Source organism: Eleutherodactylus coqui, chromosome 10, assembly GCF_035609145.1.
Source record: "Eleutherodactylus coqui strain aEleCoq1 chromosome 10, aEleCoq1.hap1, whole genome shotgun sequence".
NCBI lineage: Eukaryota > Metazoa > Chordata > Amphibia > Anura > Eleutherodactylidae > Eleutherodactylus > Eleutherodactylus coqui.
Window position 1 is genome coordinate 53,588,122 of NC_089846.1, and position 26,579 is coordinate 53,614,700.

Sequence of the window (26,579 nt, forward strand, 5' to 3'; positions counted from 1 at the left end):
GCTTTATTCTACCTTCAATTGTGTTCTTTACAATGATTGATCCATGACCAATGTGGCAAATTTCACCTTTGTGCATTGTCCTGACCATAAGGCTGATCTGGGATTTCAATATACTGGTGAGCTGATACAGTGACCCCTCAAGTTACAATGGCCTCAAAATACAATTTCTTTCAGCATACAGTTGTCTTTTCTGGACCATTGTAATTCAAAACCACCAGAGTCTGCATACAACGTCACAGACAGTCCATATCTGCAATACACAACCTTACTGTAAAATCCGGCCAATCAAAATGAGCATTTCACCTGTAAATCACCAATTATTGAACTGGTGGCCCTCATTCCTTCTTTATGGAATCTGTTTCTGACAGTTTGATCAGAAATCGGTAAACCAGTAGCCTGTTGGAGGTCATTTTGAATGGCTCTGGCAGTGCTCCTCCTGGTCCTTCTTGCACAAGGTAGCAGACACTAGTCCTGATGCCTGATTGATGCCTTTCTGCAGCCTTGACGAGTTTCCTCATATCCTGGTATCTGTTCCATTCTTTTGGGACTGTGTTGACAGACTCGGCAATCCTTCTTGTGAGTGTACGCACAGATGTGCCATCCTAGTGGAGCAGAACTATCTAACATAGGTCTTTTTTCAGCTTTACCTACTATGTCCATCCAGTTCTGCTTATTATAATGAAGAGAAAAGCAAAAAAAACATGAGGAAGAAGCCAATTTTCTTCATTTTGGGGGAAAAAAATGTGTCCTTGACTCCAAATCTGGCAGTCCAAATCGCTTCCTCGATCAACAACCTTTGTGAAGTGATCAGTGACTGTAACATGTAATATTGTTGCACTCAAGAAAGGCATCCAGGGCCCTCTTGAACTCTTTTAGCAAGTTCACCATCATCACATCCTCAGGTAGAGACTTCCATAGTCCCACTGCTCTTACAGTAAAGAACCCCCTTCTGCTTCTGTGTAGAAACCTTCTTTTGTCCTCTAGATGTAGAGGGCGCCCCCTTGTTGCCGTCACAGTCCTGGGTATAAATAGATGATGGGAGAGATTGGTATTGTCCCCTGATATATTCATACATGGTTATCAGGTCGCCCCTCAGCCATCTTTTTTTTTCTAAACTAAATAATCCCACTTTTAATAACCTCTCTGGGTATTGTAGTCTGCCCATGTATTAAATTTAGTTGCCCATCTTTCTACTTGCTCAAGCTCTGATAATTCTTTGAATACTGGTGTCCAATACTGCCCCCTATATAAACCAAGTTTATATAGTTTTTCATTTTTTAAAATTAAACATTTTTCTAAAACAATAATTGCTTTCTGGCACCATATCCTGAGATGCGGAACTTCTATTATTGATTGGGTTGTTTGAGAACCTGTTTTTTGCGAGTGGAGCTGTAGTTTTTATTAGCACCATCTTAGGAAACATGTCTTTTTGATCACTTTTTCAACACATTTTTTGAGAGCCATGATAACATTTTTTTTGCATTCTGTCCATTTTTTCCCCTATAGTTTTCAATGTATGGGATAAATATTGTGAAATTTCAATATGTATATTTACAAAGTTTGGATACATCACTGATCATTTAATAGTCACTAGAAAATAAAAAAAAATATGCATTCTGTTCTAGGCAACACCATTAGAACTTCTTGAAAATGGCTACTGAATATTACAACTACAGAAGCCTAGATGGACCATTCCCAATAGCAAGGTACATTGTTAGATGTAGTACCTAATTCTGACCACTAGATGTCAATCAAATTCCAAAAACAATTGCTTATGTTCCTCATCTATATCAGCCCACAGAGGGAGCTCCCGGGGAGCTGGTACTTTGTGAATACTTTGTTAGATTTGTTAATGTGCTCTAAAAATCTATATAATGTGTATATTAAGACCAAATTTTGTCATGTGGTTCCAATCTTATACATGACTCTACAAGCTTTATTATACTAACATATAATTGGGAAACCAGATATTCATTACTTATTCTTCTTTTGACTGATAACATTGAAGAGGACTGGTTAACTGCTATCCTGATTATTGTACTGTATCAGACCTCTCATTCAGACCTCCCAGCCGTAGAGTATAAAGACTGAAGATCCAAACCGTTTCTTTTCCTTTTAGTGTTTCGAAGCCGGTGGGTTCTGAAATGATATAAAATGGATTGATTTGATGTTTGTATCTAATAGTGCGGTGTTTGGACATGTTCAGGCAGATTTACTAATATTGTCTGGGGATAATTAGACAGTTTAAGCTGGGAGCCGCTCACTAAATTAATATTCTTTATTAGGTACTGGAAGCACCAATTAATAGGTGGTATTAACAGACTAGACAACCTTAAAATGTTCCAGATTTATCACTGTCTCATGCTGGATGATAAATATGGCATATTTTAGATTGTGTAGAGTAACGTTAGATCACCTATTGGTGTTTCCAACTCCTGATAAAGAATGTTATCACAGGAAAGGAAAAATGTACAAACTCGCATATCCACTTGTCAAAATAGTAGTAAGCAGATAAATAAAATCCAACTAAATGCAGAAAGACCAAATGCTAAATAGAGGAGCTTAAAAAGGTGCAAGGTACTAAGGAACAACCCGTCTATGGCCTATAGAGAGGGGAGTGCCCATCCAGTGCTCCACCTGAGTAGATAGAGGATACAAAGGGTGCCATGTCATGTACCACCGATGGGGATAAAGCAGGCTGAAACATAAAGCGCAACCCACATTGGCACTGACACTCCGGTCTCCCCCAGCACCAAGGGCCAAACTGCATGTTGTAGACGATACGATATTGATAAAAACAAACATACAGACGGCCAAAGTGCAAAATGTAGGAGCATTGCAAAGGTGCAAAACACCAAAAAAGTGCACCAAAGTGGACTGCACTTTGCTATGTTTCAGCCTGCTTTATCCCCATCGGTGGGTTCTGGATCTGCATTGAGTGGTATATGACCTGGCACCCTTTGTATCCTGTATCCACTCAGGTGCAGCACTGGATGGCCACTCCCCTCTCTGTAGGTCATGTGGGCAGCTGTTCCTTAGTACCTTGCACCTTTTTAAGCTTCTCCATTTAGCATTTGGTCTTTCTACATTTAGTGGGAGGTTGTATATCTGCCTCCCTTTTTGTGTCCTACTACTATTTTGGTAAGTGAATATGGCCATACTTTTCTGTGACTTAATAAAGAATGTTACTTTAATGATCCATTCCTGGTGGATTCCATTGGATGGTTCTCCACATTTTTTTTTTAAACTCGTTTTATTGAACAGTGTATTCCATATAAAACATGAATAAACAACTTTGGTTATATCATAGGCTCCATGTGGTGATACAGTTGCTCTTGAATACGTCACATTAACATATGCAGTAATTAGGTACATTGTGTCAATACATTTGCTCGTGGTTCCAGTGGGGGGGCAGTAATATTTGCTTGTTTTACGGGTTCATTCTGGGTGCAGTTGCTCTCAACAGGCTTTGGAATCGGTCTTGCGTGATTACTGTGTCAGTTGACCCACACCATCTCTCCCATACCTTATTAAAATTTTCAGGGCACTTTCTTATTTTGTAAACTATTTTTTCATACAGTAGTATAGTATTGATTATATTCTGCCATTTTGAAAGTGTCGGGGGGCGCCTGTCCATCCACCGCAGGGCCACTGTTTTACGGGCATAAAATAGTACCTTGGTGAGATATATCCTGTCGTGATATTGCCATTGTTCTTCATCTAAGATACCCAGGAGGCATATCGCTGGGTCGTATGGTACCGGTACACCCATCAGTTGAGTTAGGAATTCAATGACTTCTCCCCAGTATGTAGCAATGTTTGGGCAATTCCATATTAGGTGGTTAAAGTTTGCGTTTGGTGCTCTGCATCGATGGCTTTGGTTTGTAGGTGTCCTATTCATTTTGTGGAGTCTAGTCGGTGTCAAGTAGCATTGGTGCAGTATGTATAATTGTGTTAATTTATTATTTGCGGCTGGTGACACCGTGGTATACGTGGACATTGTGGTTTCCCAGTCCTCATTAGTAAGGGTGGGGATAAGATCTTTCCATCTCTCCACCACTGTCATGGGCGTGTCAGGGATCTTAGATCATAGTAGGTGGGTATATAGTACCGATATCAGGCCTTTGGGCCCCTGGGTGCGCAGTATGCCTATTAATGGGTATTGGGAGAAAGGCTGTCTGGGCTCTGGGAATTGTGCTGTAAGGGCATGCCTGAGTTTGTAGATATCTGAAGAAGCCGGATCTTGGGATTTGGTATAGTTGCTCTAATTGTTCAAAGTATCCAATACTTGATCTATGTATAAGTGTTCTAGGGTAGTGATTCCCAGGTTTACCCAAAATTGTTTGTCTGGTAAGTTTATCAGGTGTAGTAGCTCTCTGTTATCCCACAGGGGGGTCTCCAGGGGGATGTCTTCCCATTTAGCCAAGCGTTTGCACGCCTGCCACACATTGGTTGCGAGTCTATGTATGGGAAGCATCTGTTTTGTCAATAGTCTCGGCTTTTCTAGGAGGATCCAAAGCGATGCCTCTGAAAGAAAGAACATCAGGTGGTGCTCGGAGTTTGGGAGAGAAGAGCCCGATAACCAGTGTCGGATGTATCTTACTTGACCCGCTAGGTAATAAATTTTGAAGTCTGGTAGCACCATTCCTGCCATTTCTTTAGGCCGCTGTAGAGTTTCCATACGGAGTTTGGCCCTAGAGTTCCCCCATATAAATGGTATTATTAGGGAGTTATTTTTTTGAAGAATTTCTGTGGTATGGGTGCTTCTGCGTGTTCTAGACAGTATAAGTACTTGGGGAGTATTATCATTTTTATGAGGTTAATTCTACCTGCTACAGACAGTGGCAAGGAGCTCCAGGATTTAAGTTTTTGTTGTAGGGTTGTCAATAAGGGGGTGATGTTTAGGTCTAGGCTTAGCGTATGGTCTCTAGTAATCCAGATCCCTAGGTATTTAAATTGGGGGGTAACTTGCAGCTTACAATATGTCTCCCATCTGCCATCCTTCTGTTCTTAGGGGCATAAACACGGATTTCTGCCAGTTAATACGTAGTCCTGAGAAGTTTCCAAACTCGTCTATTAGGGAGATAGCCACTCGTCTGCGTATAATCCGACTCTGTCCTCTCTGGGTCCTATCTGGATGCCTCTATATGCCGTGTGCTGTCGATTTTCAGGGCCAGGGGTTCTATTGCAATCGCAAACAGAAGGGGAGAGAGGGGGCAGCCCTGTCGGGTCCCCCCGATGTAGTTGGAAGGAGGTGGAGGCCAGGCCATTTACCACTACTTTAGCAGACGGGGATTTGTAGAGTATAGAGATCCACCTAATAAATGAGTCTCCTAGTCCAAACCTCCGCAGGGTCTCCATCAGATATGGCCACTCGACCGAGTCAAACGCCTTGGCTGCGTCTAACGAGGCCAGGGCCCAGTCTGACCTCCACTTCCACCCCACCTGCGTGATTACTTGCGTCTGGTTCTCCACATTTTTTGCAGTGTTCACCTCCCATTCCTTCATCTGCACAGCAGGTGTCCAATGTCCATAGAGCAGGGTGCAGTCCTAGGATAATTATCCTTCATGTGTTAATAGTCTTATGTAGGTCAGGAAGGGAATTGTTTCTCCTTATGGAGAGCACCTAAAAGTGCCATCTTTGTTCACTTGGGAAATATGCAAATTGAAGATGGAGCAATAACTCTGCAGCGCCACCTATTGGCAGACAGTATTACTGCAAGTCAATGCCAGACTTTTTAGCAAGCCTTGTAACTCATCTATAGGCCTCTCACTAACCAATCCAGAAATCTGCTGCAAACTGATGAGGGGCAATCGCCCCGAAACAGCAGTTTGCATGGAATTCTGTCTTGGCTTTCAATTCCCAGTCATTGTTACAAGGTTTGTTAAAATGTCTGACATTGATGCTGCAGGGGTATTGTTTCATCTTCCTATTTAGTTTTATGTATACACAACCTAACCAAGTGAGTAAACAAATTGTACTTCAATTGTCCAAGGAGGCTTCACATGAAGCGTCAGCTTTTCTGTGTTTTTTTCTCCTCTAATATAGTATATGGTGACCGGAGGAAGTCATCATGGAGGTCTAGGCCAGATGAAAAGAAGGAGAAAAGTTAAGGATTCCAATCAGAGAAGGCGTCATGTGAGTAATTGGATTTTCCTGTACTGTAATCACTAATACAGCCTGCAGAGCACCTGTGTAGAACTGGTATCTAACGCCTTACAGTATGGTCACTTCATGGTGGTAACACTGGTCTTCATGTAACCACTATGATTAGGATGTGCCTCTGCAGTTGTAAACCTGCTTTACCTGGGTTGGAGGCTCACTCCGGATGTCTCCCCTTGAATTGCTAGCTATACCTCTGTGTTCTTCTCCGGCCCGGCGATCCAAAGCAAGACTGCAGTCAATATGGGTTAAGATGACGGGGAGGAGGTTTCCACCCAACAGGATCCACTGCTGAAGTGCAGCTCTCTGCTCGGTCCCAACTCTACTCTCATAGATCAGGCCAGTTGATGCTCATGACTCTGACCACACTCGACAGGAACACTCTACACCCTAGACCAAACTATACACTTTGACTTCAACTACATGAAACAACCTTTTGTTTCCTTCAATGTACTCTTATATATTGTTTACCAGAGTGTCCAAAGTGAGAGTACTACGGCCAGCAGGAATCGCAACGCATGCAAATAGTGGTGGTGGTGGGGCACTACACGACAGCATGTTTAAATCAAATACGATGAGCATAGGCTGCATCCATCATACACAGTATTGACAGTCATCATTCTAGAAATTTATGGAAACCTACTAAATATGCTCACAATACAGGGCACAACCTGACACAACCTTAGGCACCGTTCAGTTATATACTTTGTAAGAGGGTGCAGGCGGTTCATCTCAACCACCCGTTACATAAGATCATAAGGATACACTAAATTTATCATATAGCATGAGCCACGGATCAATAATGGATAGATAGAGCATATTAACAATGCACGTTAAATAGTCTGCACAGTAATAAGCTGAGGGTGCCACTACTTCAGTCTCATCTGTGCAGTAATCAAAACTGAGCCATCTCCTGACACAGGAAGTTAAAAAGAGGAACTGGGAGTATTATGAAAAAAAACAGAAGAATAAAAAGCCTCTCAGTCTAGAGCATGTTGTCCTTCATCCATTTCTTTACAGCTGTCTGCTCTACCTTAACACAAGCGTGCCTAACTATAGGGGTGCACAGAAAGTTTCCAAGTACCTTTTGTAAGTATAAAAAGGTTACTTTTATTGTTATTATATTCTTACTGACTTTCTGTTCATTATTGTTTCAAGTTTGATAAAGCTAAAGGAAAGTGAAGTATTGATAAAATCTATGATGGTTGTTGAATATGAGCTCTGAGTGCTGGTGGATTGAACTGGCTAGAACACCTTCTTTTATGGTTTGGATGCATTGGAGAGCCTCTTGGGTAAATAGATACAATATGGATAAGATAATGAGGTAATACAGATCAAATGCCGATCACATGTGGATGCAAACATACTTAATCGCTCTCCCTAGAATTCATTGCGTGCTTTCCATTCGCAAAATAAATTAAGGTCGTACAAGCTGCACTTTTAAAATCCAGGCCTATATAATACGGCCATGTAGATATGCTGCAGTGTAACATTCTCTCTGTACAACAGGCAGAAAGTAACCCATGATATGGTAATATTCTTTAGGGTGCGTCCACATGGGATGTAGTTTCCACATTGGAATATCAGGCGCAGATTTTTTTTGACCTGTATCAAAATGTGTTAAGTATGGATTTGCCATGGCTTTTCACCCCCTCTGTTGTGAATATCCTTAGCAGAAGTTGTCACACGACGGATATGAAATCTGCACCACAGGTCAATTTGTACTCAGATTTTTTCTGCAGCATGTAAATGAGATTTCTTACAATACTGTAGAATTTCTGCAAGCAAATGCATTGCGGACAATTTGCTGAATTTACATTACATGCGGCTATACCCTTGGGCAACCTTCACAATTTTTGTGATGTTTTTATGGGCTTGTAAGAAAAATGCCATGAAATTCATGCGTGTGTTTTTTGTTTTTTTTTAGCAAGCACTTTTCAGGTGGCTTTTTTTTGCAAGCACTTTTCAGGTGGCTTTTTTTTTGCAAGCACTTTTTTTATTTTTTTTAAAAGAAACAAAATACCATTGTAACACTCCATTGTCGCCCTCTATTTCCCCGATCAGTGCTGTTAAGTAACCTAGTTAAGTGCCGATTTCCAGGCACTGTAAACTTCATGGGATTTTCACCATAGGAGAAGAGAGGGGTATTCTTTTTGGAACAGGAACATTTTGGGGGTCTTTTTTTATATATATAATTTTGGCCAATTTTTGAGAGCTTTATGATGTTCCCCATAGTCATTTTTCCAGTTACGATATGTTTACCTCAGGCCCGGTCAGTAGGTGTGTGTGAGCCCCTGTTTTCTATGAGTGTCGCTAGCTCTGTTGCCTTGCACTGCTGGCGTCCAAGGTTCAGATCCCATCGAGGATAACATCTGAATAGACGTTGAAAAACTCATCCAGATGTTGCCCTTGGTCAGACTTGAACATACAACTCCGGCACTCCAAAGAATTAATCAATCGCTCAACACTAATCACAATGACATACACAGTTTTCCATATTTGTCCAGTTTTTCTCTTCTGAAGAAGCTATTTTTTCAATGGTACTGAATAATAAAAACTGCTTCTAGCGAAGATTACATTATGTACATGAATCCATTGTTATGCAAGAATGCAACAAACTAAAAAATAAAGGGGTTTTATGAATGCTCACTTTGATGGCATACCCTACCCCTATTGTACAGTATATGGTATCCATTTGGGATTGCTACAATCCAGCCAACTAGTTGATCTGTAATTCCAGACACAGGGCATGGATAAGAATTGTTAGCTCTGTTCACATCTGCGTTGTGGATTCAGCTGTGGGAGATAATGGGGTCTATTGTTTTAATGTAAAAAAAAGTGCTACATGCTGCACTATTGTTCTATCAAATGTGACATGATCTTTAACTGATGCTCCAATGTCTTATGCAGATGTGATCTCCGCTTAAAGTGTACGGTTAAACTCATACGTGGCAGCTTAGCTGCAGAAATGTCTTTCATCTGAATGGAGCTTACAGAAATCCATGTGATTGCCACTAAAATATCCACATTTAGATTAGTGAAATAATTTGTAGTTACAGAAATCTTTTCAACAAATCTGTAACATGTGACTTCACCCTGAGGGTGGATTCACACATGGTCTAGTTCACACAGACAGGCTGCTACAGCTAATAGTAAGTGTTTGCTATCTCACAGCTACTGAAATAACAGGTATACTGCTCAGTACTGCTGTATAACGTCTACCATGCTGCTGTTACTTTCTAAGCTATGCTTAAATGATGGATTTCTCCTTCTACAGCTTTTATGTATTGAGTTATATAATAGGAAATCACTGGTGTGTTGCTAGGGGTTGCAGTTGCAACCCGGCCTCTTAGTGAATGGGGGCCTGCAGGCCACCTGCCATATGCTGGTTCACCGCCGCAGGCTGACTAGGGGTGGCACTGTTACCAGGGAGTTGGCAATTACAGGCTGCAGCGCCCTGGGCGCAAGCTCCTCCCTTCCACTAATAGACTGCAGTTGTGATTGGTCCGGCCAGCATTGCAATGACAGTGTCTGAGAGTGGAGGAGAGCAGGGGAAGAGTACACGCCGCTGTTAAGTATTGTATCCCTTCACAGTTTAGACATAAATTAAAATCAATTCCTTTTATTAGATAGCTTTAAAAAACACAATAGAACAAAACGGGGCACTACAAATAACCCTCTAGATTACCAGAGGTATATTGACCTTAATGAAGGGTGAGCGACTATAGCTACTTTATTAGTTTTATCGTACCATTCTAATATTCAGAGAGGGCCGTGTATTTATACAATAATACAGTAGCTGTCGCTGTATCATAAAACTCAAGTCCGGGTAGAATCAAAATTAATTTCTTACGTATCTCTTCCCGTATTCTTAATCTTATAATAAAGGTTGATCAAGCATTAGACTGGATACAGATGTCACAGCGTCTAATCTTGCATCTTTTCCAATATCATAAGAGGGAAGGTTTGCGAATACAAAGGGTGTGTGCCTTTATTCTTGGCAATATAAGTATATGATTCTTACTCCAAGTAAGGTTCAAATACATAGGGGCTCATTACCTCTTTGTATCAAAAAGTGTAGTGTCATACAGTTTCATTGGCTATTGATTAACCGTATGACCACGCATTTACTCAATAGATAGTGTTTACTATTTGTTTTATAGTTTCAATTGTAACATCCATAGTCTCCAATTTTAGTATTTTTTAATCTCGACGCGTTTCGCCGCTATTTTAAGCGGGTCATCAGGAGATTCATTGAGTATTGTTGTAACTTTAATTGCAATTTGATGCCTGTTCCAGAGTTTTATTAGCTCAATTTTGGAGAAAATACTTTTACGTTACTCTATCAGAGACAATATAGGCAGTACAGATAGTTCTTTCTTAGTATAGGATTTATATATTCTTACGAGAGGACACCCGTTGATGTTTGGTAAATGTTAAGTATTGTATGTACTAAAAAATATGTATAGCTGGTATGAGTTATACCAGCTGTAGATACGAGTATACAGACAATATCCAGGTTACATAAGCATGCTCCATATCACTATATACAGGAGGGTGAGTGCGATATAACCATGCCAGTATAAGGCTAACTCCACACGGGTGAGTGTGATATCGAACTGTGAATCACGGCCCGATGATATGCTCGCTAACATGTGATTTCCCTGCGGATGCGAGGTAGTTTTTATCACAAACCCAACTCACATTACTTCAGGGAAGCAGCGCTCCTCCAACGTGGCTACCAACTACAGCAAAAGATTGCAGAGTTTTTCTGATTGCTTTCAATGGGGAGACCTCACACCGCGTGTACCTAAGACCCCATTTACACTGAAAGATGATAGCTCAAACGACAGTTTGAGTGACAGTTTTGAGCGATCATCTTTGCATAACTCTAAGTAGCTAATTAGCTACTAAAGAGCTATGCAGGCGGAGCTGGACACTGTCACGATTACTAGGAGCACAATACAGCTGTTTTGCATAAGCAAATAGCTGCATTGTTCTGTGCGCTTACTGTCCTACTGTGAACTACCAGCGGGACACGAGCGGAAAGAATCTTATCAACGCTGCCAACTGTGATAACAGCCTGCACCGCTGATAAGAGTTCATCGCTCAGTTCTAGAAAACTAGAATTGAGCGAGTAACGAATCTGTACAATGTCCGTGCATTTAGACGCAACAGTTATCACTCACAAGATGGCTTTGAGTGAATTTTGAGCGATAATTCTTGTGTCTAAATGGACCTTTACATGTGGCGCGATGCTGCAGCTGGCACCATTGGAAGCAATCGGTGATGCGAGGGCACGCCCAAAGGTAGGACGTGCCACGATTTGTTTCCCACATCGCTCATGTATATGACCCCATTTAAAAGAATGGGGTTAATTTTTGTGAAAGATTTGTGCCTCTCCCAACGCACAAATCTCACATGATTTTCATGGCCGTGTGAAAATGGCCTAACCTGGATATCTCCTGTATATAATTATATGCGCAGCTGGTATAACTTATACATCCTGTGTATAGTGATATGTACCATGCTGGTATAATCTGGGTATATAAATAATTACATGTTCAGCTGGTATAAGCTATACATCTCCCTATATAAAGTGATATGGACCATGCTGATATAACCTGGCCCAGGTTATCCTAGCATGGTTGATATCACTATATACAGGATGTATAGCTTATACCAGCTGAACATATATAATTATAAACAGTATATACCCTGGTAAGGGGGGTTTCATACCTGCATTGGGGATTCAGCTTTTCTGCTTTGTTCGGGGAACAGGAAAGGGGAATCCCCACAGCTGAACGGCTCTGTCTTTGGACAGAACTGAACAGCACGGGATGTCCTCCATTGACTTGCAGCATTTCGAGATGGATTTGTGATGGAATCTCCCTCTGGTGGTTCCAACACAGATGTGAAATGGGTCTTACACCAGCATGGTCAATATCGCTATATACAGGAGTTGTATATACGTATCCCTATATATAGTGCTATGGACCATGTATATAGTGATATAGCCATGCTGGAATAACCTGGGTGTTTCCTGTTTATGATTGCCCACTTTACACGCAATTAAAAACACATTAAAAACCTGCATGCAGTTTAAAAAACAAAACGTATGCATTGTTTAAATCCGCATGCGTTTTGTAATGTGATTTTAAGGCTACTCTCACACTTTTTTTTTTTACCGCTATTAGTGCGGCATCCCGAGCGCCACACTAATCACGGTACAACACTCCCATTGACTTTGCAGACCTGCCCTCGAACACAGCGTTTCTAACACAGCAATTTTCAATCACTGTTCTACTTTTCAGCGATTTCGCCTTTTTTAACGCAGCTCATCACCCATTACAATGATGAGATGTGTTAAAAAGCACTGAAACGCTGTACCACACGTTCAAAAATGTCGCTCGAAATCGTGGTAAAATGCTGCTGTTTCAAGTGGTGTTTAACTGACCGCATGTGTGAGAGTAGCCTAATTGTGTTTCAAAAATTCAACAAAAAATATGAACACAGCCTAAGGGGCTGCAAAGAAATTTTCACATAGTCCAGGAAATTAGTCATGTTTAGAAAGCTTACGCCAAGGGGCTAGATCATGTATGTAAATTCATTTGTGCTGTATGCAGCACAGTTTAGGTATGGGTATGGGTACAGATGGAAGGTGGGGGGTGCCGGCTGAACTTTTGCACCTGGGCCCCTGAGCCTCTAGTTATGCCCCTGTAGGAAACCATACATTTTGTAATATACATGTATTTAAAATTCTGCTTGCATACCTTTCTTATATCAGTGCAGTTGCCCCTTTCTGCACAGTAGGATAGTATAGTCTATTATTCACCTATTACACACCTGATCAGTGTCATTTGAATATCAGAGCTCACATGACTAATGTCCATTACAATGGACAGAGCAGTCTATGGACTATAATATTCTGCTGAGCAAATAGCAGCCAGTGCATTTTTATAAGATGTGTAAACAGAATTTTAAATCCATGTGTATTAGGAAATTCTATAAATTTTTATTCTATAACTAATCTTTATAATGGAGAAGTTCGTTTGGTGCAGTAATGTTGGGTTCGGACAACAAGTGATGTGTAGATATTGCTATTTCTATCCTTGGGAAAATTAGAGGAGTAATTTATGTGGTAAATGTAATTGGTTATAAAAACTAAATTAGAGTCCAAGAAGAGATGCAAATTAAGATTATAAAACAGACATCTTTTGAGACATACTCTGCACACCTGGATTTTCACTATCTGAAACCCCTTAGTGACTACCCATACGTGTTTTCACATCCTGGGTGTCTGGGCTTTAATTTACAGGACCGTAAAAACACGCTGGCCCTCTAGACTAAAGCCGTGGGGTTGTGGAGTGTGACAGCTCCCTGCTATCGGCTGTCAGAGGTTGCCAAGAGCCTGGGGCTATCATTGGGGGTCGCGGTGTGCGGTCCACAGTAACACAATCACCATTATCCAATGGATAACGGTGATCACATAAAAGTAAAAACAAAATTAAATAAACTTAAAGTTTCATCTCGAAAATGCAATACCTGAAGAAGTGCAGAGCAGGCACACTCACTGCTAAGCAGGCACAATGGCCATAACGCCGGCACAATGGCCGTAGAGTCTAACAATATGCAGCAAACCAGACTATAAACCGAAGGAGCTAAACTGTCTACTGAAGACTTATATGCAGCCACCCACTCAACCCAGCCCAGATTCGGGAGGAGTGACTGCAAACAACCTAATCTGCAATGTGAACGATACCACAGAAGCCAGCCAATAGATGGGTGCATCCCACAATACAGAATTACAACTCACACTGACATAGCAGTGGGTTGCCCCGTATCTGAACAGTGGGCCACACTGGCTGACATCTTGGCTGGCTTCTGTGGTATCGTTCCGTTCACATTGCAGATTTAGTTGCATGCAGTCACTCCTCCCCAATCTGGGCTGGGTTGAGTGGGTGGCTGCATATAAGTCTCCAGTGGACAGTTTAGCTACTCTGGTTTATAGTCTGGCTTGCTGCATATTGTTAGGTTCTACGGCCATTGTGCCAACCCTACGGCCATTGTGCCGGCCTTATAGCGATTGTGCCTGCTCTGCACTTCATCAGGTATTGCATTTTTGGCTCTTTTGCAGTGAAATATCTTTTTGTGTTCCCCCTCATCTCTGTGATTTTAAAGTTTCATCTGACCTCACGGTTCGGATCCGTGAGGGGAGTTGAAACTTCTCACCTCCAGCCTCCGTGACAAGGCAAGGACCAGACGCTTTTTTCTGCATAGGCCCCAGGCACAAAATGTTGGACGCATGAGCAAAAGGCAGAGGAGCCCGGGAAATTTAGAATGTCTCTGCTCCCGGCTCGCAAAGATAGCCGAGATCAGGGAGATGTTACCAGGGGGCTGCCGTGGGTGGTCCCCGGTAACATGATCACTATTATCCAATGGATAACGGCAGTCATGTAGTGTAAAAAAAAAAGAAAAAGTTTAAGTTTCGTCTCATGAGGGAAAATAAAATTACATACCTAGGGCCCCCGGTTTTATCCGCAGACCTTACCTCAGCAACTGCGTATGGACCTGTCGGCAAAATGGCGGACGCATGTGCAAAAGCAAAGGATTGCTGGGGAAATTTAAAATCTCCCTGCTCCTGGCTACCAAACATAGCCGAGAGCCTGGAGATTTCACTGGGGGCCCGGTACGCGGTCCCTGGTCATGTGATTGCCGCTATCCAATGGATAACAGGGATCATGTAAAAGTAATAAAAGGTTAAAATTTCACCTCCCGTCTTGGATCCAATCCATGAGGGGAGGTGAAAATACTTACCTAAGGCCTCTGGCAATGTCCCCCGATGGGATCTTTATCCGCAGATCTTTCCCCGGCTTCTGTACATGCGCTGTTGGCAAAATGGCGGATGCAAGCGCTGAAGCTGGGGCCCGGGAAATTTTAAATATCCTTGCTCCAGGCTACTAAAGGTATCTGAGAGCCTGGAGCAGTGACTGGTGGCCTCAATGAGCAGTCCACGGTCATGTGATTGCCGTTATCCAATGGATAATGGGGATCACAGAAAAGTAAAAAAAAAGGTGAAGTTTAATCTCCCCTCACCAATGCAATCAGTGATGGGAAATAAAACTTCTTACCGGAGGCCTCCGCATTTGAACCCCAACGCGATCATCCTCCACGGACCTTCCCCGGCTTCTGCGCATGCGCCCGTCGGCAAAATGACTGACACGTGCAGGAGACAGTGAGGGCCTGGGAAATTTATAATCTCCTTGCTCCTGGCTACCAAAGTTAGCCGAAACCCTGGAGCAGTGACCGGTGGCCTCGTTGAGCGGTCCCTAGTCATGTGATAAAAAGGTAGCAATCTACCTTTGGCTGGTCTTACACGACCGAATAGGAATTGCAGATTCTGCATGCGTTTGATCCGGGGTAATATGCGGACCAATCAAATGCATTGGATTACACGGTTCCGCTCACATTAGCAGAGCGGAATTACCTAATTCACTCGCAGAAAACAGAACGCAGCATGTTCTATTTTACCGCGAATATACGTGACATAGAACCCATTGTTCTCTATGGTCATGGCTATACCCACACCAAATACGCAATTAGATTTGTCCTGTAAGTATATTGGGGGCTACAATGGGTATGTTTCTGAACACGCGAAAAACAGGTGGATCCATTTTGGGGTGCAAGTCTTCATTCATATGTGTGCTGTACAAAAACAACTGTTTTTAAAAGGACACAATTGTCAAAAACATGAAAATAGATTTTTTTCTTTCTGCTTTGCTTGGTTTCATTCAAAAACTGTGATCAAAATAGACAACACACCCCTAGGGGTCTAGTTTTAAAAATGGGGTTATTTGTGGGGTTCTCTATCATTTTGGCAGCTCAAGGGTTCTACCAGTGTGCTATGGTGCGTGAAACACCTTCAAGCAAAATGTCTGTTCTGAAAGCCACCGACTGCTTCTTTCGGTTTTGGCCCCTTTGTGCATACAGACATAATATTAGGACTACAACGTGTATTTTTCTAAACACAGGACAAACAGGGGTATCATTTTTGGGGTGCAAATTCTCATTTTCATCTGCACTATAGGAAAAAATCCTGTCTTTATAACATATGACAAATTTGCAAAAATATGAAATTTTATTTTTTGCATTAAAGGAGATGTCCCGAGGCAGCAAGTGGGTCTATACACTTCTGCATGGCCATAATAATGCACTTTGTAATGTACATTGTGCATTAATTATGAGCCATACAGAAGTTATAAAAAGTTTTATACTTACCTGCTCCGTTGCTGGCGTCCTCGTCTCCATGGTGCCGACTAATTTTCGCCCTCCGATGGCCAAATTAGCCGCGCTTGCGCAGTCCGGGTCTTCTCCTCTTCTCTATGGGGCTCCGTGTAGCTCCGCCCCGTCACGTGCCGATTCCAGCCAATCAGGAGGCTGGAATCGGCAATGGACCGCACAGAAGCCCTGCGGTCCATGAAGACAGAGGATCCCGGCGGCCATCTTCAGCAGGTGAGTATGAAGACGCCGGACCGCCGGGATTCAGGTAAGCGCTGTGCGGGTGGTTTTTTTAACCCCTGCATCGGGGTTGTCTCGCGCCGAACGGGGGGGGGGTTTAAAAAAAAAAAACCCGTTTCGGCGCGGGACAACCCCTTTAACTCCTGAAACAAAACTGTGGGGTCAAAATACTCCTGACCCCCCTCAGTGAATGCATTAAGATGTGTATTTTTTTAAATGGGCCCATTTGTGGTGGTATCTATCATTCTGACACCTATGAGCCTTTGCAATCTTGGCTTAGTATAAGAAAACAAAGTGTTCCTCAAAATGTTGATAAGTAATGTTAAATTTATACGTCTCATAAGTGGTTAATAAAAACAAATGTTTTTCCAATGTACTTCCAAAATAATGTATATATTTCCATCTGTTTATCTCATCAAAAATTTGTACCGCAAGTTTGCACATAATTGAGAGATTGCAGTTGAAAATGTAAAAAAAAAACAACAATTTTTTCAAACCTTTTCCCAAATTTGGCACTTTTAAAAAAATTTCCACAAATTCTATTGATCTATTTTTACCACCTAAATGAAGTACAATATGCGGCGAAAAAAGAATGTCAAAATCACCGGGATATGCAAAACCTTTATGGGGTTATTCTATGTTAAAATAACACATATCGGATTTTCAAAATTTGGCCTTGTGTAGAGCTTTAGCTCTACTGACTGTAATTCATGAGATAATCGAACAGATTTTTGGGGGTTTATTTCATATTCCTTAGTCTAATCATGATTTTTTCAGTTTACCACAATTTTCCACCCAAAAACTAATATAAGGGCGCAAAAAACGTAAAAAAAATAAGACAATAAAATACAAACAAGCCAGACATAAACATAAACACAGGACATCCTAACTCTACATGCAAACTCCATTGACACTAAGGCCTCATGTCCACGGGGGAAATCAGCCCCGTCGCGGATTCTTCATGCAGAATCCCACAGCGGGTCCCTCCTTTTCCGTGGACATGAGGCCTAAAAATAAGCATTACTTACCTGTCCGGATGCTGCGGATCTTCCCTCCGTCGCGGCCGGATCTTCTTTCTTCGGCTCGCCGGATGTGCTCGGCGCCGTGCACTCTTTTGTTTTCTTTTGAGCTCCTGCTCTCCCGCACCGGAGAGCAGGAATTCAGCTGCCGCTGTGCCGCGCATCCGGATGGCTTCCATAGCCTTCAATAGAAGCCTACGGGAGACCCGCACTAAAATGGAGCATGCTGCTGGTGTTTTCCAGCACACTCAATCCGCGCCTCAGGGGAAAATGACATCCGCAGGTATTTAATCAACTGCGGGTGTCCAATGCATCCCTATGGGGCGTGGATCACGCGTGCGGGTTAACCGCTGCGGATCGGTCCCCTTAGGCTGCCTGTCCACGGACGTTTTTGCATTGCGTTCCCTATGGCGATAATCCGGCCGTGGGGAATGCAGTGCACACTTTCCATAGCTTTGCTATGAAAAGCTCAGCCTCCCTGTCCACGAGTGGAGAATCATAGTGATTCTCTGCTTGCGGCCGGCAAATCACAGCATGCTGCGAATTGCCGCGATTCTCTGGCAAAATTAATTATCTCAATTCACTTGGACTCCGTGATTTTCTTTCCAAATATGGAATTTCATGAACAGATGGCTCCTATATCATTAGTGGAGCTTCAATCTGCCTCTTAACATCAGACATTGGACATTTCATCTATGACTAATTACAATAAGAGTATCTAATCCCACATGTTTTACCCCATTCAGTCAAGGGTGCCCATTATGCATAGAATGGCTGGAATTTTTGTTACATTTTTGTGTTCAACCAGGTTTATTATTTGCAGATATCAGGTTGTCCCATGGCAGCTAAAATGTAGCCACTCTGTGGCTAATCTGTACATGCTTTATTGGGAGGAGTGTCATCTATATGCAATTAGTAATCCATTCCAATGCCCCATTGTGTGATATAGCCTATGACCTCAGGGAATTAGTCATTTGCTCAGGACCACCATCATCCACCACATTATGGTTAGCACATGGGCAGGAACTCACTTCCACAATTAAAGTTTAGTTTGCCAGATTTATTGCCTCTTCACGGCAAACTTGTTGATACAGCACTTTGCATCACCGTAGTGCACAGGAACAAAACCAAACCTGCCCATCTGACCGCTAATGAAACATTGTCAGGAACTATCTAGTAGGTCTAGTGCCTCACAACTTCATATCACATACCATACTTCATATGTCAGCAATCGTATCTCAGTACAAGGGGCGTCTAATCCTCTGTCGTGCCTTGTGGTCAAAAGTGTACAGAACCATTGTATAGTCAGTGTTAGCCAGGAACCCAGAAACTCAGGAGTCACATAGACAGACTCCATCCTCTTTTTAACAGGGCTCTCAGATGAAGCATAATGAGGCTGCTTCACACATTCGAGAACCCTTTACTTATACTATTGCCCTGTAGTGAGGTGCATGCTGTGTGCTTTCAAGGCTCCCATAGAAGCCTATAGAAAGCACGCAGCAAAGATATGACATGTCCTATCTTTGCACGCACCTCAGAGCCGGCATGTGAGTTTGCACTTGCATTTCATATCTAACCCTTAAGGCTCAGTCACACGGGCGTTTTAAAGCGCAAATTTTTGTGCGCATAACGCATGCATTCAAAAATTTGCGTGACTGAAGCGGGTGGCACGCAGGAAAAACCGGACCTGTTTTTCGCACAAAAAATGTGCTGCCCGCTATCCCCGACTGCAGCTGTGACAGCTGCAGCAGGGCATTCCTTGGATGTGAAACCCATGGATGCTGTCACATCCAGGGGTTTCACCTTTGGTCAATGGGGCTGGCAGCACTGAACACTGTGACAATGGGAAATCCTCTGCCACAGCTGTCTCAGCCTCTGATCTCACGCCATCCTCAGGACGTAAGTTTATGTCCTGTTGAGCAAAGTACCCCGCAGGCAGGACGTAAACGTACGTCCTGTAGTGTTAAAGAGTTAAAAGGAATGTGTCATCCCTCATCAGAAAATGACTTATTAGATAAAGCACATTTTTGTGTTAAACATATTTTTAAAGAATTTTTGGTGATTTGCTTTTCACGCCGACGACAGAGCCCAATGCTAGTCTGTCACTTCCCGATCTACAGAGAAAGCTTTGCAGCCGTCATCTCTCTAACGTCACAGACAGGATTACACTAAAAGGTAATACCTAATTTAATTGCGGGAGAGCCACGGAGCGGACGGCTTCCATTGACTTTAATGGAAGCAGTCTGTGCGGGATCCACACTGAAATGCAGCATGCTGTGATTTGTTATCCGGACCGAAACAAATCCGCATGCTTTAATTCCAGTGCGGACTCCCATGGGCGGCTTGAACTGCCATTCATCCGTGCGGGTGCCCCGTGCAGATTCCGCAATTTAACCCCATCCGTGGACATTGGGCCCTAGGCCTCCTTTGCACATACACTTTTTAACAGTGGGAGTTTTTTGCTGTTAAAACATTATGATTTTGTTGTTTGTTTCTTTGTTTTTTCTTTAAGTGCTTTATGTTACGCTGAAGATTTCACTACAATCTTGAAGTTAACATCTGTCCGCACAAAAAAAACACTGAAAAAGAATTCATTTATTCTGTGATTTTTCTTTTATGTAGTTCAAAGTGCAGCACAAATACATAGAGGGATTTATTCCCTTATCTCATGTGTTAGGTGACAGAAGAGTTAAAAACTACAGACTTAGGCCGGCTGCACACGGCCGTGACGGGCTCCGCCGCGGCGAAGCCAGTCACTGCGCCCCCCAGAGACCCCAATACTTACCTGCGGATCCGGCGTCCTACGTCCCGCATGACACTTCACGGCGGAAATCCGCTGCGTTGCCCGCAGCTATTAGGTTCCGCACAATGCTTACGGTGCGGAATTCCACCGCGGAATTCCGCACCGTAAAATCACCCGTCCTCACCCGCGGCATGCTCTATTTGCCGCGGGTGTATGCGCGGATGGCTTCCATTGCAGTCAATGGAAGCCCGTCCGTCACGCTATCTTCCCCACCTACAGCCGCGTCATGTGACGCTATGGGCATGTCATGTGACATGGCTGGCCTAAGTGTGTGCAGCCGGCCTAAGGGTGGGTTCACACGAGCGTGTTTTTGTGCATACTTAGGTGCAGACATACGTGCGCACCTAGGTACGAGCAAAAACACGTGTGAACACAGCTGCGTGCTTGTTGTCAATGGAGCCGCGGCTTCAGCCAATCACAATCAGAGCTACCAGCCGGTGGGGATTTTAAATCCCCGGCTGCTCATAGCTCAGAACTGCAGAGTCGGGGACAGCGCCAGAAACCGCGGCTAAGCCCCGGCAGGTGAGTTTTTATCTTTTCTTATTTTCACTATTTTAAATGGCTTTTCAGGGAGGGGCTTATGCCACTGTCCCCGACTCTATAGTTCTCAGTTAGCAGCATGTGTGGATTTTAAATCCCCGCCTGCTGGTAGCTCTGATTCTGATTGGCTGAAGCGCTTAGGTCATGAGCGAGAGCTTAGGACTGCATTTCTGCTGTCTTAGCACTCTGCACACCTTTTCTATATTTCCTATGTCTGTCCGATTGTTTAATATCCTTGTCAAAGTCTATGCAATTTCAAAAAATGCAGGTGCATGAAGCAGAATGCAATTTCATGTGCCGCCTCCTCCTCCCCTTATAGATTAGCATCAGTGACAATAACATGTGATGTGATATCACACCACAATCACAAAGGCCTAGAACTGACTCATGTAGAGATGTCAGATATTGACAGTACACAGCCAACCGCAGATAACGCGCTTTCATAACCGTACCAGACATTTTACCCTTTAACCCCTTCATGACGCGGCCCCTTTTTTTTCCATTTTCGTTTTTTCCTCCCCCCTTTAAAAAATCGTAACTCCTTTATTAATCCATTGACGTCACTGTATGAGGGCTTGTTTTTTGCGGGACGAGTTGTAGTTTTCAATGGTGCTATTTATTGTACCATATAATGAACTAAAAAACTTTAAAAAATTCTAAGTGGAGTAAAATGGAAAAAAAACGACATTCCGCCATCTTTCAGTGAGTCTTTTTTCTACGGCGCAAAACCTGTAACAAAAATGACATAATAACTTTATTCTACGGGTCAGTACGATTACTACGATACCAAACTTGTATAGTTTTTTTTTTACTATACTACTCTTCTTTTTTTCAGAGACATTTCATTTTTTTCAATTATTTTCTGCGGTCATTTTGTGCGCGCAATAACTTTTTTATTTTTCCGTCGACATAGTTGAGCGAGGGCTCATTTTTTGCGGGATGTTCTGTAGTTTCTGATAGTACCAATTCAGAATACATACGACTTTTTGATCACTTTTTATTGCTTTTTTTTTGGGAGACAGGGTGATTGAAAAGGTGCATTTCTGGCGTTCTTTATTTTTTTTTTCGGACGACGTTCACCGTGCGGGGTAAATAATGTGCGACTTTGATAGACGCAGCGATACCAGATATGTATTTTTATTTTATTATTTAGATTTTTTAACTATAGATATGGCAAAAGATTTAAACTTTTATTACTTTTTTAAATTTTACAACTAAAAAAACGTTATTGATCTTTTTTTTTTACTTTACATTCAAGTCCACCTGGGGGACTACAATATGCGATGCTTTGATCGCTCCTGCAGTATGACGTAATGCTACAGCATTACGTCATACTGCAATTTCACAGCAGCCTATCAAGCCACCCCATGGGGAAGGCTTGATAGGCAGTGTCTCAAGGCAGCCCTGGGGCACGGCTCCCTGCACGGCTCCCCGATCGCACCACGTGATTATGTTTGAATCCTCAGCAGAGTTTACCAGCCTGTTTGACTAGTCTTACCCACGAGCTCTGAAGAGGACACAGGCCCTTTTGAGTTAGAGATCGACAGGAGAGCCTCCCCTTCCTATCCTCCCCACTTCCTCTTTAAGTATATACCCCCCACCCTTTTTTTTTGTTTTGTTGTGTTGTTGTTGTCTTGTCTGTGTATATGTGCTCGGTGTGTTATAGACGAGGTACCTTGTTTCTCTGTCATATCTGATTAACTCGCTTAGATTGTTTCTATATTCTTCCCTCTTTTTTTTTTCCTTTCTTCTCCTGTTTTTCTCTCGGTCTAATGAAAGGGATTCCCATCACATAAATAGTAACACTCATTACGACATTGAACCCACCTCTACTTTCAGTTAGTTAAGCGTTGATATAGTAAAAGAACAGTCGATCGGGGAGACCATCCATGGGCTAGACGAATTGACTGTTTTATTCGTTGTTCACAAGAAGATGTGCCTAATTGTTATACAATGTGAATTGAAGGCCCTGCGAAGCCTGTTTCCATTTTCCCTTTTTTTTTGGTTTCCTTTTTTATCTTTCTAATGTTTGTAAAATATTTTGAAAAACTTAATAAAAAAGAGATAAAACATAAAGGGTTAATAGCCGCAATCGGCCAAATGGCCGATCGCGACTATTGCCCACGGGTGTCGCCTCTCTTCATACATACCCCAACGCTCCAGGACGTAAATGTACGTCCTGGAGCGGGAAGGGGTTAAGGACATGGCCCTTTTTTTTTTTTCGGTTTTTCCTCCCCCCTTTTAAAAAAATCATAACTCTTTTATTTATCTATCAAAGTAGCTGTATGAGGGCTTGTGTTTTGCAGTACAAGTTTTATTTTTAAATGGTATTATTTAATGTACTGAAAAACTTTTTTAAAATTCTGTCTCCCACCCCCCTCCCGCATGGCGCTCGGTTGTGTAATCAGTTACTCGAAAATAGAAAATATCAATGCTCGATTGAGCATACGGCTTAAACGAGCATGCTCGCTCATCTCTAGTTGGCTTTACATGAGCTTGAGCGCAGTTGTGCAGTTTTTTGCATTATGAACGAGGCTTTTTTGTGCGCATATCTGCCTATTGTATTATACTTTTTCTGTCCGCAGATGTTAATTTGTGTATATCAAACAAACGCACCAATTGAAATGGCTAATTATTTCCGGATGTATTCTTTTTACAGCAGAATTTCACAGCGTATGACGCATCTTCTTCATATTCCTTAGCAAATTTGTGCACCCCCCATTGACTTCTGTAGGGGACCTTTAGTGTGCAAATGCGCAGAAAGATAGAGCACGTTCTATCTTTTTTGCGGTGGCCGAAAATGCGCACGCAAAATACGCATATGTGACTGAACCCAGTGAGATCAGTGGGTTCTACTCACTGAATGTTTCGCACGCAAATACGCCCTAGTGAAGCCGGTCTTAAGCTAGTTTCACACCAGCCCATTACAAGCGCATTTATTCACCTGTAATATTGATGAGCGTTACTAGAGATGAGCGAGCATGCTTGTTTAAGCCTGATGTTCGATCGAGCATTGATATTTTCGACTAACTGATTAATCGACCAAGCGCCATGCGGGGGGAAGGGTGGGGAGAGAGTGAGAGAGAGATCTCTCTCTCACTCTCTCTCTCTCTCTCTCCCACTCCCCCACCCACCCCGCATGGCACTCGATCGAGTAATCAGTTACTCGAAAATGTCAATGCTCGATCAAGCATCAGGCTTAAACGAGCATGCTCGCTCATCCCTACTAGTGACCTGAACGTAGAGCATCATAGATACTTTCAGTTCGGGTCAGAAGACCCGCTGCTGGACCAGGACACCCCTCCATATCACTGATACATAAGTGGGTTTGTAATACGCTCATGTAAAACTAGCCTAAGGGTTTTTGAATGACAAGATCTGAACAGTAAATTTATTTTTCTGAATATAAAAAGAAAAATTTTGTCTTCTGTGCAACAACAGTATTTGGGTATTGCGGAACATTTGCGCTGTATTATAACTTTGACTGATTGCTACGTTTTATTCTTTTCTTCTCAGATCCCTTATGCACCGAATGGGTCCTTTACTTTTATCCTGATGAAAATAAATGATGTTCCAAAAGTTTGAGAACAGAAGATTGGAAGAATCCTAACTGCCATACATTGATTGCCAGCTATTCATTCTGAAGACACACTGACTGTATAGTTAAATATCTGAGGTCTTCCTGTCATACATACGGCATTTAAGAAATATATACTATGGCCACAGCTACTGCTAGTATTCTGGAGAGTATTTTTTTAAAGCGGTCACAGCAAAAACGTAAGACATCGCCTCTAAACTACAAGAAGAGACTGTTTGTACTCACAGAGACTAAGATCACATACTATGAATACGACTTTGAAAGAGGGGTAAGAATCTTTTTTTTTGTAATTTAAGTCCCGCACATAGGCCTATCGTGTCATTACGGTTAGCCCATTTCTGTGCAGCCATTAGCAAGTCATTGCAGATCAGCTCTATTGAAGTGAATGAGGATGAGCTGCAAAACCAGACGAAGCCAAAGGAAGCAGCCATATACTCGTATTCCTAATCTCATGCAACCCCTTTATTATCAATACAGCAATATGGTCAATCATTTAGGAAAACTACTTTATACTTCCTTGGGAGCAAAGTACTGTGGGAATACTATACCATGGCCTATTTTTATAAGGGTGTATGTATAATAAAAAAAAGTAACAAAGTAACATAGTATGTAAGGCCAAAAAAAGACATATGTCCACGCAGTTTAGCCTATTAACCCTTTCCAATCCAATTTGTATCCTGGTTTTCCTAGGGAGCTTACTCTTTCTGCCGTTATACAACGGCGCTATCTACTGGCTAAAGCCAGTACTGCATGAGGTGACACGTTGGATAGGCTCCGACAGCAGAGAGGCTGGCAATATACAGTAAGAGAACTCCGACGGATGTCTTTTCAAAATTGGAGCTGTACAGCTTTAAATCATAATGTCTTCAGAGGTCAGACAGTGGATTGGAAAGGGTTAACCCTGCAATGGCTCTACATTTTTTTCCAACCAGACAACAGGAGCATACTTCTGTTTCTTCTCACAAGTACCTATTCTGATTGCATAATTTCTCTTAGCCCTTATTAGTTCTCTAATAGAACATTTCTGATCACTGCGGGTGAGTGACAAAAAGTGTTGAGTTAGTTGCCTTAGCTTTTTGTAAAGGATGTATCTCCACTTTCTCAATGACTAAGCATCCAAACAAGGTAATTTTCAGAAGATTAATTCTGGAATAATTAAAATTCATCATGAACTGTAATTTCCTAGAATCATCATTAACCCCTTAGTGACGGCCCTATCGTAAAACTACGTCCTGCTGTTGCAGGACGTGTATGGAGGGAGGTAGCGGCGCTATCTCCCTCCATACAGCGCGGGCGTCAGCTGTTTATTACAGCTGACACCCGCGGGCAATAGCTGCACTCGGCAATTCTGACAGCGGCATTTAAATCCCCTGAACGCTGTTCGGGGGTCCCGCACGGCCCCCCCCGCGGTGAGATCGGGGGAGCCGTGCAGGTGTCATGGCAGCCGGGGGCCTAATGAATGGCCCCAGGGCTGCCTTAGCAGACTGCCTATCAAGCCATCCACACAGGGTGGCTTGAAAGACTGCCTGTAAAAAAGCAGTATGACGTAATGCTATAGCGTTACCTTTTTTAATTGTTAAAAAAAAAAAGTTATGAAAGTTTAAATCACCCCCCTTTTGCCATATCCATTATTAAAAAATCAAAATCATAAAATAAAAATATGTATTTGGTATTGTCGCGTCCGTAAAAGTCCAATCTATCAAAGTAGTGCATTATTTTTCCCGCACGGTGAACGTCGTCTGAAAAAAAATATAAAGAACGCCAGAAATACACTTTTTTAGTTACCCTGTCTCCCAGAAAAAACGCAATAAAAAGCGATCAAAAAGTCGTATGTATTCCAAATTGATACTATCGGAAACTTCAGGACATCCCGCAAAAAATTAGCCCTCGCTCAACTACGTCGACGAAAAAATAAAAAAGGTATTGCGCGCACAAAAT

General features: G+C 42.4%; 1 protein-coding gene across 1 annotated transcript in view; it reads left to right on the top strand.

Annotated features, from left to right (window-relative positions):
- The first annotated feature begins 7,151 nt into the window (after positions 1–7,151).
- The window catches only part of BTK (Bruton tyrosine kinase), an 86,234-nt gene continuing 66,806 nt past the window's right edge, over positions 7,152–26,579 (top strand). Inside the window, exons 1-2 of the mRNA XM_066581009.1 lie at positions 7,152–7,252; positions 24,560–24,909. Of these exons, the coding sequence (XP_066437106.1) occupies positions 24,760–24,909 (150 nt within the window). The 5' untranslated portion in view covers positions 7,152–7,252; positions 24,560–24,759. The remainder of the gene's footprint in view (positions 7,253–24,559; positions 24,910–26,579) is intronic.